At 43.3% G+C, this 19,026-nt stretch overlaps 1 protein-coding gene across 1 annotated transcript in view; it reads right to left on the minus strand.

The window, feature by feature from the left end:
- flvcr2a (FLVCR heme transporter 2a) overlaps positions 1-19,026 on the minus strand; it is a 131,073-nt gene that overhangs the window by 4,482 nt on the left and 107,565 nt on the right. Inside the window, exons 6-7 of the mRNA XM_043700216.1 lie at positions 11,611-11,721; positions 370-475 (exon numbers count right to left, since the gene is read on the minus strand). Of these exons, the coding sequence (XP_043556151.1) occupies positions 370-475; positions 11,611-11,721 (217 nt within the window). The remainder of the gene's footprint in view (positions 1-369; positions 476-11,610; positions 11,722-19,026) is intronic.

A 19,026-nucleotide genomic window follows, 5' to 3' on the forward strand; every position in this document is an offset into this window, starting at 1 on the left:
GATTGTGGAATCAAGGGTTATGGAGATAAGGCAGGAACAGGATACTGATTAGGAATGATCAGCCATGATCATATTGAATGGTGGTGCAGGCTCGAAGGGCAGAATGGCCTACTCCTGCACCTATTGTCTACTGTCTAGATTTGGTATGGCTCGCTATGCCTGCGTCATAACACAAGACCAATGAAGGCACCACGATAGGAAATGAGCAAGCACCGGGTAGTGGGTTTAAATGAGACTGGGAGAGAGCAGGGAGAAAAGGAAATCATATATTCCAGAATTTCTGAAATGTCCACACTGTCCAACTGATGCTTCAATCCCATAGGTTGAAGGTCATGAGAAAAGGTCATTGGATGAGTAATTGTGTTTTACCTGGGCAGATTCATTAAGCAGGCCTGAAGATGTTCCCTCAGACTCAGGATAGGTAAGCTCAGCACCAAATTCAAAGCCAAGCGGCAAGTAACCCGTCATAAAGAACCTGAAAAATAAGCAGGAAGAATGGCTGTATGAGAACCATCCCAGTAAACAAGCAACATAATGACCTTTTGTAGAAATATACTCTCGAGATGTAGGCATCATTAATCAGGTTGGCACTTATTGCCATTCCTTTGTTGTTCACACTCTCAGAAGCTGCTGTCCCTGCTCTCTCTCACAAAATCAGAAATTGTTGCAGAAACTCAGCAGATCTGGCAGCACCTGAGGAAAGAAAGCAGAGTCAATATTTCTCTCTCACTCTCTGACTCTCCCTCTCCCTCTCAGAGGGGGGACAGTGGGGATTTGCAGGAGGACTATAGGGAAGAGGTGAGTTGATAAGTGGAGCTGGAGCCCAGAGAAAGGGGTATGAAAGGGGTGAAAAAGGAGATTATGGATGTCAGGTCAGGACTAGAAGAAGTGTACAGGATCAGGGTGTGGGTAAAAAACATGGAAGGATGGAATCAGATTCTAAATTTATTCAACTTGATGTTGAGTCCTAGAGGCTTCAGGGTTCCCAAGCACAGATGAGGTGCTGTTCCTCCATTTTATGCTGAGATTCATAGGAGCTCTGCAGTGAGCCTGAGACAGAGATGTTGGCTAGGGAACAGGGTGGGGTGTTGAAGTGGAAGCTTGGGGTCTTTTGTGTGAACAGAACGTAGGTGTTCTACAAAGCGGTCAGCCAGTCTGCGCTTCATTTCTCCAATGTAGATGAGACCACATTGTGAGCAGTGAATGCAGTTGACTGGATTGTGAGAAGCGCAGGTAATCACTGCTTCCCCTGGAAGGTGTGTTTGGGGCCTTGGATACTGAGGACGGAGGAAGTACCTGGTGCTATGATGTTGTGGCCATAACAGAGACGTGGGTTTCTCAGGGGCAGGAATGGTTGCTGGGTGTTCCAGGGTTTAGAACATTTAAAAAGAATAGGGAGGGGGGAAAAAGAGGAGGGGGTGTAGCACTGCTACTCAGAGAGGGTATCACAGCTACAGAAGTTACCATTGTCGAGGAGGGTCTGCCTACTGAGTCAGTATGGGTGGAAATTAGGAACAGGGTTGAAACTTTATTGCTGGAACAGCACAGCAGGTCAGGCAGCATCCAGGGAACAGGAGATTCGACGTTTCGGGCACAGGCCCTTCTTCAGGAATGAGCAGAGAGTGTTCAGCATCCCCAAGTGGAAAATGAAGTGTTGTTCTTTGAACTTGCGTTAAGGAACACTGCAACAGATCTGGGACAGAAATGTTGGTGTAGGAACACAGTGGTGTGTTGAAGTGGAGGCAGTGGGAAACTCTGGGTCATGTTTTACAGACAGAGTGTAGGTGTTCAGCAAAGCGGTCATCAAATCTGTGTTTCATCTCCCCCGATATACAGGAGACCACATTCTGAGCAGTGAATGAAATAAATGAGTTGAGAGAAGTGCAGGTAAGCTGCTGCTTCACCTGGAAGGTGTGCCTGAGGCCTTGGATACTGAGGTTGGAGGAAGTAAATCGGCAAGTAAGTCACCTTGTGCAAGACCAACCCCTTCCCACAAACGTCACTTCAATATATTACCACCTTTCCTGAGCTGTTAACAGTTCTGATGAAGAATCGCCAGACTCGAAATATTATCTTGCTTTCAAAGAACACAGAACATTACAGCACAGTCCAGGCTCTCTGACCCTCAATGTTGTGCTGACCTGTGAAACCAGCCTGAAGCTGAACTAACCTGCATTGTTGCATTATCATCCATATGTTTATCCAATGGCCATTTAAAAAGACATTAAAGTCGGTGAGTCTACTACAGTTGCAGGCAGGGAGTTTCACGCCATTACTACTCTCTGAGTAAAGAAACTACCCCTCTGACATCTGTCCTATATCTATCACCGCTCAATTTAAAGCTATGTCCTCTCATGCTAGCCATCACTATCCGAGGAAAACGTCTCTCTCTGCTAACACTATCTAATCCTCTGATCATCTTTCACATCTCTATTAAGTCACCTCTCAACCTCTTCCTTCTAACGAAAACAGCCTCAGGTCACTCAGTCTTTCCTCAGAAGACCTTCCTTCCATACCAGACAATATCCTCATAAATCTCCTCTGCATCTTTTCCAAAACTTACACATCCTTCCTATAATGTGGTAACCAGAACTGTACGCAATACTCCAAGTGCGGCCACACCATAGTTTCCTACAGCTGCAACATAACCCCATGGTTCATATGCCTTCTTAACAATCCTATTAACCTGGGTGGCAACTTTCAGGGATCTATGTACATGGACACGGAGATCTTTCTGCTCATCCACACTGCAAGAACCTTACCATTACCCCAGTACTCTGTATTACTGTTACTTCTTCCAAAATGAATCACCTCACACTTTTCTGCATTAAACTCCATTTGCCACCTTTCAGCCCAACTCTGCAGCTTATCTATGTCCCTCTGTAAGCAGCAATATCCTTCAGCACTGTCCACAGCTCGACCGACCTTAGAGTCATTTGTAAATTTACTAACCCATCCTTCTACGCCATCATCCAGGTCATGTATAAAAATGACAAACAGCAGTGGCCCCTAAACAGATCCTTATGGTATACCACTAATAACTGAACACCAGGATGAACATTTGCCACCACCACTCTCTGTCTTCTTTCAGCTAACCAATTTCTGATTCATACCACTAAATCACCCTCAATCCCATACCTCCATATTTACTGCAACAGCTTACCATGGGGAACCTTATCAAACGCTTTACTGAAATCCATGTACACCACATCAACCACTATACCCTCATTCATCTTCTCAACCATCTCAATAAGCTTTGCGAGGCACGACCTGCCCTTCACAAAACTGTGTTGACTATCCCTAATCAAATTGTTCCTTTCTAGTTAATAATAAATCCTATATCTTATAATTCTTTCCAGCACTTTACCCACAACTGAAGTAAGGCTCACTGCTCTATAATTACCAAAGTTGTCTCTACTCCCCTTCTTGAACAAGGGGACAACATTTGCTATCTTCCAGTCTTCTGGCACAATTTCTGTCGACAATGACGACATAAAGATCAAAGCCAAATGTTCTGCAATCTCCTTCCTGGCTTCCCAGAGAATCTGAGGATAAATCACATCCGGCCCAGGGGACTTATCTATTTTCACACTTTCCAGAATTGCTAACACCTCCTCCTTACGAACCTCAGTCCCATCTCATCTAATAGCCTGTACCTCAGTGTTCTCCTCAACAACATTGTCTCTTTCCAGTGTAAATACTAATGAAAAATATTCATTTAGCACCTCTCCTATCTCCTCGGACTCCAAGCACAAATTCCCACTCCTGTCCTTTCTTCTCACAGATGCTACCATATCAGCAGAGTCTCTGCAGAAATTTCTGTTTTGTTTCCAATCTCCAGCATTCGCTGTTGTGTTTTAATTCCCAAATGAGCCTGACTTTACAAGCAAATGTGACTGACTGAGTTCCAGCTGACAAAGAGGGAAGGAGCAGAAAAGCTGGGTGACTGGTTGGCCAATAAAATCTGAGTGCTTTGCTGAAGCATGCAAATATTTTTCAAAGCACAACATCTGTCAGACAAATAAGTCATTTGTTTAATCTCCGCAAAGAACTATTCAATGCTGATGGCTTGTGAAGGCTTATGATGCTGGGAGCTTAGCTTCAGTAATGTGTGTAAGATCCTTTCATTGTTCTAAATACCTACAGTGTGGCTGTTAGAAGATGCAGCTTGTGGGCTGTTACATCCACATTTCTGTCAAGTCCTAATGATATGTTAAAAGCCAAAAGAACTGCGGCTGCTGTAAATCAGAAACAAAAACAGAAATTGTTGGAGAGACTCTGCTGGTATGGTAGCATCTGTGGGTTCTGAGGCTCAGTCGACCCAAAACGTTTCTCTTCACAGATGCTGCCAGCTCTAATGCTATGTTCTAGGTTCAGTTACAGAAAGCAAGCAAGCAGGCTCTTGCTCAAAGTTTTCTCCGCCTCTCGTTCCTTTACCTCATAAAGGATAAAGCTGGATGGGATGCTGAGACATTTTCTTATTTGGTGAGGGATCCACTGGGAATGATAACTAAGCAGAGATACTTGCCATGTGTTCAGTGTGTCGGTCTCTGCTGTCTGCTTTGCCTGGAGCTGCTGCTTCCATTATGCGCCTGGGACCCATGATTTTCATCGCAACTCACTCTGTGATTATCTTTTTGAATTGAGACTCAACAGCATTTGGCAAGATTTAACAATGTTACTCAGGGCTGGCAACACAGAAACAAAGTTAAAAATCAGATGCAGGTACATAGATCCTTTAAAATGGCTACCCAAGTGGACAGGGTTGTGAAGAAAGCATTTGGTGTTTTGGCTTTCATTAACAGGAGGATTGAGTTTAAGAGTCGTGAGATCTTGATGCAGCTCTATAAAACTTTGGTTAGAACGCACTTGGAATACTGTCTAGTTCAGGTCGCCCTATTATAGGAAAGATGTGAATACTTTGGAGAGGGTTCAGAGGAGGTTTACCAGGATGCTGCCTGGAATGGAGGGCTTATCTTACGAAAAGAGGTTGACTGAGCCCGACTTTTTCCATTGGAAAAAAGAAGGAAGAGAGGGGACCTAATTGAGGTGTACAAGATAATGAGAGGCATAGATAGAGTCGATAGCCAGAGTCTTTTTCCCAGGGCAGAAATTGTTAACACGAGGGGTCATAGTTTTAAGCTGTTTGGCGGAAAGTATTGAGGGTATGTCAGAGGCGGGTTCTTTACGCAGAGAGTTGTGAGAATATGGAATGCGTTGCCAGCAGCAGTTGTGGAAGCGAGGTCATTGGGGATATTTAAGAGACTGCTGGACATGCATATGGTCACAGAAATTTGAGGGTTCGCACATTAGGTTTACCTTACATGACGATCAATGGTCAGCACAACATTGTGGGCTGAAGGGCCTGTTCTATGCTGTACTGTTCTATGTTCTCTGGTGTTATATCTTCTGCAATTGTAGGAGAAGGTGCCGTGGGGAGTGGAGGGGTGTTGGGAATCAAGGAGAGGTGATCAGGAAGGAATGGCCCCTGTGGAAGGCTGTCATGGAAAGGGGCGTAGTGGTGGGGGAGGGGGGGGTGGAGATAAGTGTCTGGTGGTTGCACCCTCCTGGAGGTGGCAGAAATGGCAGCTAATGATGTGGAGGCTGGTAGGATGATAGGACACAGGGGCCCTTATCATTGTGGGAGGGAGTGGGGGGGGAATGACGGCTGAAATGCAGGAGATGGGTCAGACCCAATGAGGGCGCTGTCAACCACGGTCCTGGGGAATCCTCAGATCAGGCAAATTTGGACACTTCTGAGGACCCCAGCAGAAGGTGGCATCATCAGAACAAGATGTGAGACAGAGAAACTGTGTGAATGGGATAGAGTGAGGAGGAAGTAAAGAGTGAGGTGGAAGTAAAGTCCAGGTAACTGTGGGAGTTGGTAGGTTTAGAGTGGATATTGGTTGCCAGCCTGTCCCCATTGTTTCTCTCCCACTCTCTCTCAATGTTGCAGAAGCTGCTGTCCACACACTCTCGTACTGTTGCAGACACTGAAATGCAGAATCCAGGTCTGGACATGAAGTTTGAGGTTGGATGGAGGAGGTCAGGAAAATATGTTCCCATTGTGAACTAGAGGGCACAGATGTCAACCAATTGGCAAAGGAAGCCATGGAGCTGTGATGAATACTTTCTCATTTAGTGAGTGGTTAGGATCTGAATGTACTAGCCACCTTGGGTGAGAGACTGTGGTGTTGTAGTAATGTTACTAATGCCTTGTGACATAGGTTCAAGTCAATGAACAACATCTAGCATTGAAAGCTGCTCTGTGATTATGACTGAGTTTCATTTTAAAGCTTATCTTGTTCACTAATAACCTTCAGGGAAGGAATCTGCCATCCTTACCCGGTCTGACTTACACGTGACTCCAGACCCACAGCAATGTGGTTGACTCTAATTGTGCAGTAAAATAACCTGGCAAAGCTCATTTTTAAAGGTAATTAAGGATGGGCAATAAATGTTCACCTTGACATTGATGCCAATCCTATGAAAGAATAAATAAAATTCTAGAGAGTGTGATGGAGGCAGCATCAATTGAGGCTTTCAAATGACAACTTGATCAAAGGGTAACAGCAGGGGAGCGGAACATGATGAATTGATTCTTCAATGACCATATTAGGCCATTTGGTCCATCAAGTGTGCACTGTGGTCATGGCTGATATGATTCTAAACCCAATTCTCCTGCCTTCTTTCCTGTATTCATTAATCCTCTTAATAATCAAGAAACAAACCTCCAATATCACCTCCTTCTGTGCTGTAAGCATTCTCTGAGTCTACCAAATGCCTGAATTCACAGAGAGTTTATCTGCACCTTGTAAGATAGGGCCAGGAAGTAGAAAATGGTATGTTTGCGTTTCTTGGAAGGGGATTGAGTTGAAGAATAAGGAATTGCTGCTGTGATTACTTAGATCCTTGATGAGTTGTGAACACAATTATTGAACATAGTATTTGTCCTGTTCCCTCAGCAGACTCTTGCAAGAGAGGATGTCCTGCAAAGGTTCACTAGATACCATGCTCAGGTGAGAAAACCTGCCCTTTGAGGAGAAATTGAGACCCATATGTGTTTGTATTCCCCAGAATTTTTACCTCTCATGCTTCTCTACTCCAGAGAATATAGGCATAGTGTCCTCAATTTCTCCTCATAAAACAATCCCAAAGGATTAATCGAGGAACCTTCACTGCATTCCCTCTATGGTAAGTATATTATCCTTCCTTAGATAAGGAGACCAACACTGGAGTCAACACAAAGCTGAGGTCTCACCAAGTCTCTATAATACTGCAGCAACTCCTGAACTCAAATCCCGTTGTGATGAAGAACAATGCACTATTGATCTTCCCAATTACTTGTTGCACTTGCATGCTAGCTTTTAGTGACTCTTGGAGGTGGACACCCAGGTCCTTTTGCACACCTGCACTGCCCAACCTCTTACCATGAAAGAAATCTTCTGCCTTGCTGTACTTTTTTAATCAAAGAGAATAGATGAGACAGAGCCACCGTGACGAGGTGGAGACAACTGAAAGGAATGACATCTCGAAGAAGTGCAGTTGACATGACATGCAATGTACAAATGGACAGTTGAGGAGGGAACAGTCAAGAGTAGAAAACTAATTGTTGTCAGTGATTCCATCCACTGGGAGGAGAAGAGAGAATGAGCTATTTCCAAAACCACCCTCATGAGTCCCAGATGGTGTGGTGTCTCTCTCAGTGTCAGAGCAAAGAAAGGCATAGAGTATTCCCCAGTGGGAAAGGTCAGAGTTAGAAACTGTGATACTCAACAGTACAACAAGAGCAGGAAACAAGGTCCTATGGGAACATCTCAGGAGTTAGTGAGGAAGTTAAAAAGCAGGATCTTGAAGGGAAACACTGTTTGAGGCATGGCCCAGGACAGAGGATTTAGGATTTATTAAACATTAGATCAGTCTCTTCTCATTCTTTGATCATCCTCTAATTCAGTCTATCCCCTTCTGAACAATGAGGCACTCCCTCAGTACTACCCCTCTGAACAATGAGGCACTCCCTCAGTACTGCCCCTCTGACAATGAGGCACTCCTTCAGTACTACCCCTCTGACAATGAGGCACTCCTTCAGTACTACCCTTCGGACAATGAGGCACTCCCTCAGTACTGCCCATCTGACAATGAGGCACTCCCTCCGTACTGCCCCTCTCTGACAATGAGGCACTCCCTCCGTACTGCCCCTCTGACAATGAGGCACTCCTTCAGTACTGCCCCTCTGACAATGAGGCACCCCCTCAGTACTGCCCCTCTGACACTTAGACATATATTGAAGAAAATAAACTTTGAGGGTAAATGTAAGCAATATCAAAATGGACAGTAAGAGCTTCTTGAAATATAGAAATGAAAGTGACAGATCAAAGTGAATACAGACCCCTTTGAAAATGACACTGGGGAATCCAGGAAATGGCAGAAGAATTGCATAAATGTCTTAAAGACTTGGATAAGGAATGTGTATGTAATAAAGCCAAGTTTGTGGATGGCACAAAAATAGGTGGTAAGGCAAGTAGTGAAGGCTGACACAGAGAGTCTGCAGAGGGATACATACAGATTAAGGGAGTCAGAAAAATCTTGGCAGAAGGAATATAATGTGGAAAAAGTGAGGTCTTGCACTTTGGCAGGAAGAATAAAAGAGCTGAAGGTTATTTAAATAGAGACAGACTGCAGAAAGCAATAAAACAGAGAAATCTCATCTATGAATCACAAAAACTTCACTGGTAATAGGGAAGGCAATTAGAACATTGCCCTTTATTTCAAAGAGAATGGAATATAAAAATAGGGAGGTCTTGTTAAAACTGTACAAGGCACTAGTCACAGAGTCATAGAGATGTACAGCATGGAAACAGACCCTTCAGTCCAACTCATCCATGCCGACCAGATATCCCAACCCAATCTAGTCCCACATGCCAGCACTTGGCCCATATCCCTCCAAAACCTTCCTAGTCAAATATCCATCCAGATGCCTTTTAAATGTTGTAATGATACCAGCCTCCACCACATCCTCTGGCAGTTCATTCCATACATGCACCACCCTCTGCGTGAAAAAGTTGCCCCTTAGGTCTCTTTTATATCTTTCCCCTCTCACCTTAAACCTATGCCCTCTAGTTCTGGACTCCCCCACCCCAGGGAAAAAACTTTGTCTATTTATCCTACCCATGCCCCTCATGATTTTATAAACCACTATAAGGTCTATGTTCTATGTTCTATGTTCTAAGGTCACCCCTCAGCCTCCGACACTTCAGGGAAAACAGCCCCAGCCTGTTCAGCCTCTCCCTATAGTTCAAATCCTCCAACCCTGGCAATATCCTTGTAAATCCTTTTTGAACCCATTCAAATTTCACAACATCTTTCCTATAGCAGGGAGACCAGAATTGCATGCAGTATTCTAATAGTGGTCTGACCAATGTCCGGTATAGCTGCAACATGACCTCCCAACTCCTATATTTAATGCACTGACCAATAATTGCAAGCATACCAAACTATCCTATCTGTGGTCACATACCACAGCTGGAATGAGGGGAACAGGTTTGGGCCTCCTTATCTTAGGAAAGATATTCTGGTGCTGGAGGAGGTCCAGAGAAGATTCACCAGGCTGATACCAGGCATGGAGTGACTGTCTTATTAGGAGAGGTTGAGCCTGTACTCACTGGTGTTTAGAAGAATGAGAAAGGACCTTATTGCAACATAGAAGATTCTCAGTGGACTTCACAGGGTGGCTGTGGAGAGGTTGCTTCTCCTTGTGAAAATTTCTAGGTCCAGAGGGTCGCTTAGGGTGACTATATTGGTCCAATGGGAGATGTGAAACAGATGCCTTTAAACTCTAACCGGTGTCGAGCCAGGCTGTGTACTGATCTGACAGTGTTTACAGTCCACCTGACTGCGAGTGTCTGCTTCAAAACAGCAACTACCTTTCTGTGCTCATACTAAATACCATCTAGATGGAAAACTCTTTAACCTGAAAACAGCTCCAGTCCAAACCTAAACTGACTATCATTGATACAATTTGGAGGTGCCCATGTGGGACTGGGGTGTACAAAGTTAAAAATTACCTCAACCACCGGATGAAGGAGCGTCGCTCCAAAAGCTAGTGCTTCCAATTAAACCTGTTGGACTATAACCTGGTGTTGTGTGATTTTTAACCATTGATATAATTGATGTACATTTTGCAGATGAGTGCATTGACATTATCCCCTCTGCACCATCTCCTCCATCAGTTCCTATTTTCCCAACTTCCCAATGGCCAACATTCCATAGGAGGACAAAGAAACTGTGTCAAGCACATTTTGCTGCTTTCCTTGAAGAACAGAAACATTAATATTAATCGCTTGGTACGTTAAATTTGTGTCCTTTGTCTATTGCACCTTCTGGATCTAGTTTCTTCTTAGTTACTCTTTTAACATTCACAATTTAAAAAAAATCTTTAATTGTCCTTCATTGTTCGAGGGAGAGCCCCTCCAGCTCTCTAGGCTCTCCACGCAACTGATCTCCTTTATCTTCTGCATCCCTTTCCATACCATTTGCACTCTTCCTCAAGTGTGGAGCCCAGAACTGAACACAAAATTCCGGATTAACCAGTGATTTTCAGAGGTTAAAGCAAATTCTTTAATTTTATTCCATTTCTGTATTTGTAAAGTCTAGGACATTGGACAATTAGACTCCACTGTTATTGATAACAAACATTTTCTACTTTGCAAAAACTATATGATTGGCTCTCAGGTATCTGAACGGCTTGAGGTTAGCAACAAGTTAGAGAGAAACCTTCAGATCTCTCCAGGTTCAGGAGCATCCCACTGTTCTCTGCAGCAAAAGCCATTTTAAGCCTGGAGAAAATCAGTTTACCTTTCTTTCCACAATTGCTCTAAGCTATGGATTGTAATTCATATACATCAGACACCTTTTACAAGTTCCAGTCACCCTGTGGCTCCTGCAAACCAATGGAAGCAGCTAGAGGGGAAGACCAAGAAGCAGCATTCTGACCAGCCTAAGGAGCACCTCAGCAGATCCTGAGACCAAGTGTGGCTGAACTGCTTTCAATCTGTTCCTCTGCTCAGAACGCCCATGTTAATTTTCCTGTGTTGTATGGGCGTGTATCTGTGTCTGTGCCTGTGTACGTGTGCGTGCGTGTGTGTCTATGTGTGTGTGTGCCTTTGCCTGTGTCTGTGTGCGTGTGTGTGTGTGCGTGCATGTGTGCGTGCGTGTGTGTGTGCGTGTGTGTGTGCGTGTGTGTGTGCGTGTGTGTGTGTGTATCTAAGGAGGGGCTTATAGGGGGTTAGAGCTTTAACTAGTAGAGTTAGATGCTGACAGTTCATATTTTTCACCTGTAGCTACAGTCGACTTGCTGGTAATATATAGCCATTTTTGTTAAGAACAGAAACCTGATCTGTGCTTTCTGTTAACCTGGATCTAAAAATCAGATAAATTGGAGAATTCTGTGTTTTTAAATAAAAATCTTTAACTTTTATGACAATGCGAAAGGCTTGATTTCTAACAGGTGAGGTCTAACATGGCACATACTGACCAGTCACCTAGAGAGGGTTCCCATCACTTTGTTCTGTAAATTTATCAGCAAACAGGGTAAAAGATTGTGTGACTTACCCCAGCATTCCAGCAGTCAGAAAGACAACCCACAGGTGACCCAAGTTAAGTGTGAATGTGAAAGTCACCATTCCTGCGAAGGCCAGGAAGTAAACCACTGATGTTGTTTGTCTAAGAGAAAAGGTAAAAGATGAGCAGTTTAAGAGAATTGCTGTTGTACTGGCTTCCCATATCTAACAATGATGTGTTAGTATTTGTGAACTTTCCACAGGCAAAGTACATCACTGATGGTTACTTGCCCACCCATTCCCACTTGGTGGCTTGGTTTATCTTCATCTGTAGGTCTCTTGGAAGATTCCTACTTCAGGCATGTTCATGAGGTGTGAAATGGTCTTGATCTGCTTCATCCAATGACCAGTTCACTCTGCTAAAGAAGAACTGTAGCTTCCGTCCTGCAATGCCCATCAGTGATGGTAATTACCCTGGAACTGTCTTCCTTTTTAAAGGAAGCTGCCACAAATATCATCAGCTATATTATTGTCAAGGGAATAAACAGTAAAGCAGACATCCTGTATTGACATGAGCCACACAAACCATCCTACATCACACACAACAGTTAAAAGAATCCCATTCGTCTTGTCCAGTCAGTCTAGCACACAAGGTTCTGCCTCTGTTCACTCTGACTTCATGCAGCCCAATAGCCCATGGTTGTGCAGAGCAGGAGATGTTTGTGTTTAATATCTGGGGCAGTGCATTCAAACAGAGGCCAAGATCTCACACTCAGCCTTTTGAAGGAAATTCCTAGTCAAGCAGTTAGCTGTATTAGCATTGCTTTGTTACATGAAAGCATTCAGCAGCCTGGCGAAGTACCGACGTGCTGTTCCGCAGAGTAGTACGATGCAGGGTCGTGCACTGCGATGCTCCAACCGCCGGATTCCCGATCTCAGCTGGACCACCAAAGGCAAGGGCACTGAGTAGAGAAGAGGGGAAAATCGAGGAAGTCAACTTGTGGTCCTCCTAGCACCCAGTTAGAAAGTGGATGGAACTGTTCTAACAAGAAAGAATAATCTCTGTTACACTGAGTCCCAGTGAAGGGACTGCTATCACACCAATTAACCACAAGAAACACTGAAGAGGCCTAGAGGCTTCTCTGCCTAATCTCTCTCAACCAAAGGGTTGAGCTGGCAAGGGGAAGAAAGGAAAGCCTAAGAGGGAATGAAACAAAAATGTAATGGAACAGCTCCCATCAGAGTGTGCGAGCAATCGTTCCCCACCACAGTGAGTGGTCAGCTCCTATTACAGCAAGGAAGTGGTTGGTCTTCCGCTCTGAGCATACCAAAGTGGCACATGGTAAACTTACCATACTCAGTAGCTTGCTGCCCAAGGGAGTGAAGATGTCATCACTGCCCATCGTCCTCCCTCTGCTCCTCCTCCAAATTTACAGCAAGAGATGAGCCAGCCCAGCACCCACCCTCTCCCCCTCCCATCCAACACCAGATGGAACCCGGAATCAGTCATGCTGTGTTCCGCAGCATCCAGATTGTAGCCTGCTTGCACCAGTCATAACAGATGTCACTGACTCTGCCAGTCCTGTTAAACGGAGATGCACAAAACACTCAGGAAAGCTAAGCGTTAGTGGCACATTCAGAAATATACAGAGACATCTATTCATGGAAAATTTGAGCAACAGGTATATGCAAAAAAACACATTTTTATATTAATGCCATCTTTAATGGTAAATGGAAATTTCCACAAAGTAATAGAGTCATACAGCATGGAAACAGACTCTTCATTCCAAGTAGTCCACACCAAACATGTTCCCAAACTAAACTAGTCCCATTTATCCACATTTGGCTCATATCCCTCCAAACCTTTCCTATTCATGTACTTATCCAAATGTCTGTTAAATGTTGCAACTGTATCTCATCCACTATTTCCTCTAAGTTCATTCCACACATGAACTACCACCTGTGGCAAAATGTTGACCTTTGCATCCTTTGTAAAACTTTCTCGTCTCACCTTAAAAATATGCCCCCTAGTTTTGAACTCCCCGACGCTAGGGAAAACACCCTTGCTATTCACCTTATCTATGTCCCTCATGATTTTATAAACCTCTATAATGTTATACCCTAACCTCCTTTGCTCCATTAAAAGATGTCCCAGCCTATCTAGTCTATTTTTATATCCCAAACCTTCCATTCCCAGTAACATCCTCGTAAATCTTTTCTGAACACTCTCCAGTTTAATAATATCCTTTCTAATAAAGGGGTGCCTAGAACTGCACATGGTACTCTAGAAAATGTCACACCGACGTCCTGTATAATCAGAACATGATATCCCAACTCCTATGGTCAAAGGTATGAGCAATGAAGGCAACTATGCTAAATGGCTTCTTAACGACCCTGTCTACCTGTGATGCAAATTTCAAACAATTATGTACCTGAACCCTTTTGGTTAAAAACCTATGATCATTCTCACTGTCTCCTTTCTGAGTCCAGCTTTTCCTTCAGAATTTGTAGGTCTCTCAGGTCTCTCTGCTGTACAATACTACCCAGGGCCCTGCCATTAATTGTATAGGTTCTGCCCTTGTTTGTTTTACCAAAATACAACACCTTGCATTTATCCAAATGAAACTCCATCTGTCACTCCTCAGCTCATTGGCCAAATTGCTCAAGATCTCTTTGTAATCTTAGATAAACTTCTTCACTGTCCATATGTTTCACACAGTGACACATAAAACATCAATATAAATGGAACTGGGAGGTCCTCGTGTCATGGGCATGTCACTGGGTTAGGAATGAAAACTCTAGCATCTCAGGACAATGTTTCAAATTGCACCATAGGCAGAGAGTGGAATTTGAATTGAATTTGACTAATGTCAATTGTCATAAAAACCCATTTGGGATTCACTAATGTCTGTTATTGAAGGAAATCTGCCATCCTTGCCTGGTCTGGCCCACATGCGAACCAGACCCACAATAATGGGGTTCACTCTCAAATGCCCTTTGGGCAATTAGGGATGGGCAATAAATGCTGGCCTAGGCAATGGGTACCTGTTTTCTTTTAATGAATACAAATAAATTAATCTGATAAATGAGTGTGCCAAACAACACATTTGAACTGTTGTGCATGTAAACAATACTGGTGCATCAATGTAACAACTGCTTTTAAGATTGCGCAGTTCAGCTCAGTAAATAAATGATCTGTCTGTACAGGAGTGAGCCAATGAATATCAGAATAGCCAAGGCTCCAACCGAACCAGGGCAGATAGGTGCTCTCATGTGTATGTTGCCAAACCACATTCCAGAAGGGAAGCTTGTAAACTCAGCCCAGTCTCCATTAAATTAGCTAATCTCAATTGGGGAAAGAGATTAATGCTACTGTAGGAGTCAGAAGGGGTGCAAAAATGCAAGAAAAACCAGGAATCCCACTGGCATCTGTGCTCACTGACCCCTGCAGAAAAATGCAGATATGTGTATTGGGGGAAGAGCATCTCACACTCACCCTCCTTAATGACATTCACAGTCTAATAGCGTTTTAAGAATAGATGATGGCACCAGTGACTAGATTAGAGTGGTGCTGGAAAAGCACAGCAGGTCAGGCAGCATTATGAGGAACAGAAAAATCGACATTTCAGCGTGCTTCATCAGGAATGAAGTCAGGGAGCCTCCAGTGTGGAGACCTGCTCCAGTGAGCCAATGGCCTGTGTGCGTAACTGCAGCAAAACAGAATTCATGCCTTTGAGGATGAGAAATAATTCTCAGAATTATTAAAGGCCATTGCCAAATGAGTGCTGATGAAATTGAACTGTTACTGATCCATATTTGAGGAGTTGAACAATAGACTGATGGCAGAACAGTACTGTTTGCTGAAATCTACAGTAAGTTAATCCACTTTTTTTATATTCAGACACAATACCTGTTCACTATTAGCTGAAGATACTGCCTTCAATTAAAACATTTCTAAAAATATTAATAGAGGGATTGTATCAAATGTAAGATGATCTCAACTAATTTGAAGGAAAGTACAACTATTTGGTTACAACAAGATTTTGCATAAACACAATCAAGAGTACACAAAGTTTTGTAAAAGCCACACCCTGACAGACATCTTGTTTTTGTCTAATATAGAACCAAGGACTGAGATATGAAAACAACTACCCAGAGAACGAGGAGACAGTGAGATAGAGATTCATCCGGAAGCGATGAGTTGATGAGATAGAGAAGTCAGACAGATCCCTCAAGGAATACAAAGAAAGCGGGAAAGAACTTAAATGTTAAAGAGGTCTAAAAGGGTCCATGAAATGGCCTGGGAAAATCCCAAGGCTTTTTCTACCTCCATAAGGAACAAGAAGGTAGTTGGGGAAAGCACAGGCCCACTTAAGGTCGGGGGAGGGGGGGAATTTATGCACAGAATTGGAGGAAGTGGGTGAGGTCCTCAACAAATACTTTACATCAGTATTCACAAAGGAGAAGGACATGATGAACGGTGAGTCTAAAGAGGTACGTTGATATTCTGGGACATGTTGATATAGGAAAGGTGGTGTTGGGTGTTTGAAGAAACATTAAGGTAGAAAGTCCCCAAGAACTGATGGGATCTATCCCAGAATGCGAGGAGGAGATTGTTGGGGCTTTGTATGAAATCTTTGTACCCTCCTTAGTTACAGGAGAGGTCCCAGAGGACTGGAGAATAGTCAACGTTGTTCCTTTGTTTAAGAAGGGCAACAGGGACAATCCAGGAAATGACAGGCCGGAGAGCCTTATGTCAGTGGTAGGGACTTCTTAAAACAAAGACTTGGAGCTAAAGGCAGGAATTTTCTGCTGAACTTGTGTCAGGCTGCAACGAGAGCACTTTGTCCAATTCTGGTCACCATACTTCAGGAAGAATATGACGGTCCTCAAGGGAAAGCAGAGGAGATTTACCAAAATGTTCCAACGATGGAACAGCTTAGTTACATGGTTATGATGAAGTGGCTAGGGTTGTTTGACTGTTTAGACAAGGTAGAGATAGAAAATTTGTTCTCCCTATACAAATGAAGCAAGACTGCATTATTCCTGTACTCAATTCCTGTTGTAATAATGGGCTATGTTCCATTAGCCCTCCCAGTAGCTTGCTGCACCTGCAGGTTAGCTTCAGTGGCTTATCAAAGAGGTCACCAGCTCCTTGTGAACACCTGCACTGTCCAACCTCTTACCATTTCAGTAAGACTCTGCACATCTGCTCCTTCTACAAAAGTGGATGACCTCACATTCTTCCACATGATTTTCCACCTCTTATCTTCTTGTCCAATCGCTAAGCCTGTCCAAAACCTCCTGAAGCTATTTTACATCTTCTTCACAATGTCTATCAAACCCCTTCCTACCTTCTTTTTGAAGTTCCTCAATTCTGAAACCAGTCTTGTGAATTGTTCCTGCACTCTCTCCAGTGCCTTCACGTCCTCCCTAAAGTATGCTAGGATGCCGTATGCTTTATGAACCATATTCCCAACCTATCACACCACATTTAATGATTTAGACACATGTGCACTCAGGTCCCTGTGATACTGAACACCAAATGGAGTTGTGCATCCTTTAGTTTATATTGTATCACAATCAAATGAACCATTTCACATTTCTCCACACTGAATTATCAGGGAGAAAATCCTGGACATTCTACGATTGAACAATAAGACTTAATTATGTCAATCATCATGACAATTTAGTTCATTATACTCTGCTAGATTTTTGCCCACTTACTCAACCTATCAACATAGGGAGGCTAGCCAATGTGGTACTGTTCTTTAAGAAGAGAGGAAGGTATACAGCAGGAAACTAGAGGCTGGTAAGTTGACCCTCCCTGTGGAGGAACTAATGGAAGCAATTCTGTGGGACAGAATTATTCTGCACTTGGAGAAGCAAGGATTAATCAACAGCATAACAATTCCTAACAATTTAGGGGAGGCAATGGCCTAGTGGTATTATCAGTGGACTGTTAATCTAGAGACCCAGGTAATATTCTGGGGACCTGGGTTTGAATCCTCCACAGCAGATGGTGGAATCTGAATTTGGAATCTGAATTCAATAAAATTCTGGAATTAAGACCCTAATGATGACCATGAATCCAAAACTGCTTGTTGGAAAGACCCATCTGTCATCAGCAAATGTAGTGACCTCTTCTAAGTCATTGATAATAGAATTGCGAATAGTTGAGGCTGACCATTCCTGGGCACCTCCACTCATTGCATCTTGCCATCTAGAAAATGTACCATTTATCTCTACTATTCCCAAAGTCAAATACTATTTCTCCTTCACAAAACATCTTGATTCTGCCTGACTGCATTAACATTTCAAAGTGCCCTGCTAATACTTCCTTCATGATGGATTCTTAAAATTTTCCCTATGACAAATGTTAGGCTAATAGGTCAGAGATTTCCCAATTCCCATTTCCCTTCTTTTTGAACAATAGAGTTACATTTGCTATTTTCTAATCTGATGGGTACATTCTTGAATCAAGGGAATTTTGGAAAATTAAAACAATTGAATCTACAATATCAGCAAGCACTTCTTTTAAGAGCTCAGAATGAAGTCCAACAGAAACTGGGGACATGTCAGATTTTAGTTCTAATATTTTCTCAGGACCTATTCCCTGGTGATTGCAATTGTTTGAAGGGAGGCAGTGCTGAAGTGGCAATGTCATGGGACTGATAATCCAGAGTCTCAGAGTAATGTTCTGGACATGGCTTCAAATCCCACAATGGTAGATGGTAAGAGTTGAATTCAATAAAACTCTGGAATTAAGAATCTAATGGGGACCAGCTAACCATCATTGGTTGCTATCAAAAAACATTCTGGTTCACTAATGTCCTTTTAGGAGGGAAATCCGTCATCTTTACATAGTTTGGCCTACACGCAACTCCAGACCCACAGCAATGTGACTGACTATGTGGGGCAGTTAGGATTGGGCAATAAATACTGACCTAGCCAGTAATAGCCACAACCCACGAGTGATTAAAAATTAAAGTTGTCTGTCAAACACATGATGGATTGGAACCTTCTTTCATTTCTGTTTGCCAGCCATAATGGATTCCATCCACTTAGAGTTATAGAGTCATAGAGATGTACAGCATGGTAACAGACCATTTGGTCCAACCCGTCCATGCCGACCAGATATCCCAAACCAAAACTAGTCCCACCTGCCAGCACCCAGCCCATATCCCTCCAAACCCTTTCTATTCATATACCTATCCAGATGCCTTCTAAATGTTGCAATTGTACCAGCCTCCACCACCTCCTCTGGCAGCTCATCCCATACATGTACCACCCTCTGTGTGAAAAAGTTGCCCCTTAGGTCTCTTTTATATCTTTCCCCTCTCACCCTAAACCAATGCCCTCTAGTTCTGGACTTCCCCACACCAGGGAAAAGACTTTGTCTGTTTATCCTATCCATGCCCCTCATAATTTTTTAAACCTTTATAAGGTCACCCCTCAGCCTCCGATG

The sequence above is a fragment of the Chiloscyllium plagiosum genome, chromosome 12 (assembly GCF_004010195.1).
Source record: "Chiloscyllium plagiosum isolate BGI_BamShark_2017 chromosome 12, ASM401019v2, whole genome shotgun sequence".
In the NCBI taxonomy this organism is placed as follows: domain Eukaryota; kingdom Metazoa; phylum Chordata; class Chondrichthyes; order Orectolobiformes; family Hemiscylliidae; genus Chiloscyllium; species Chiloscyllium plagiosum.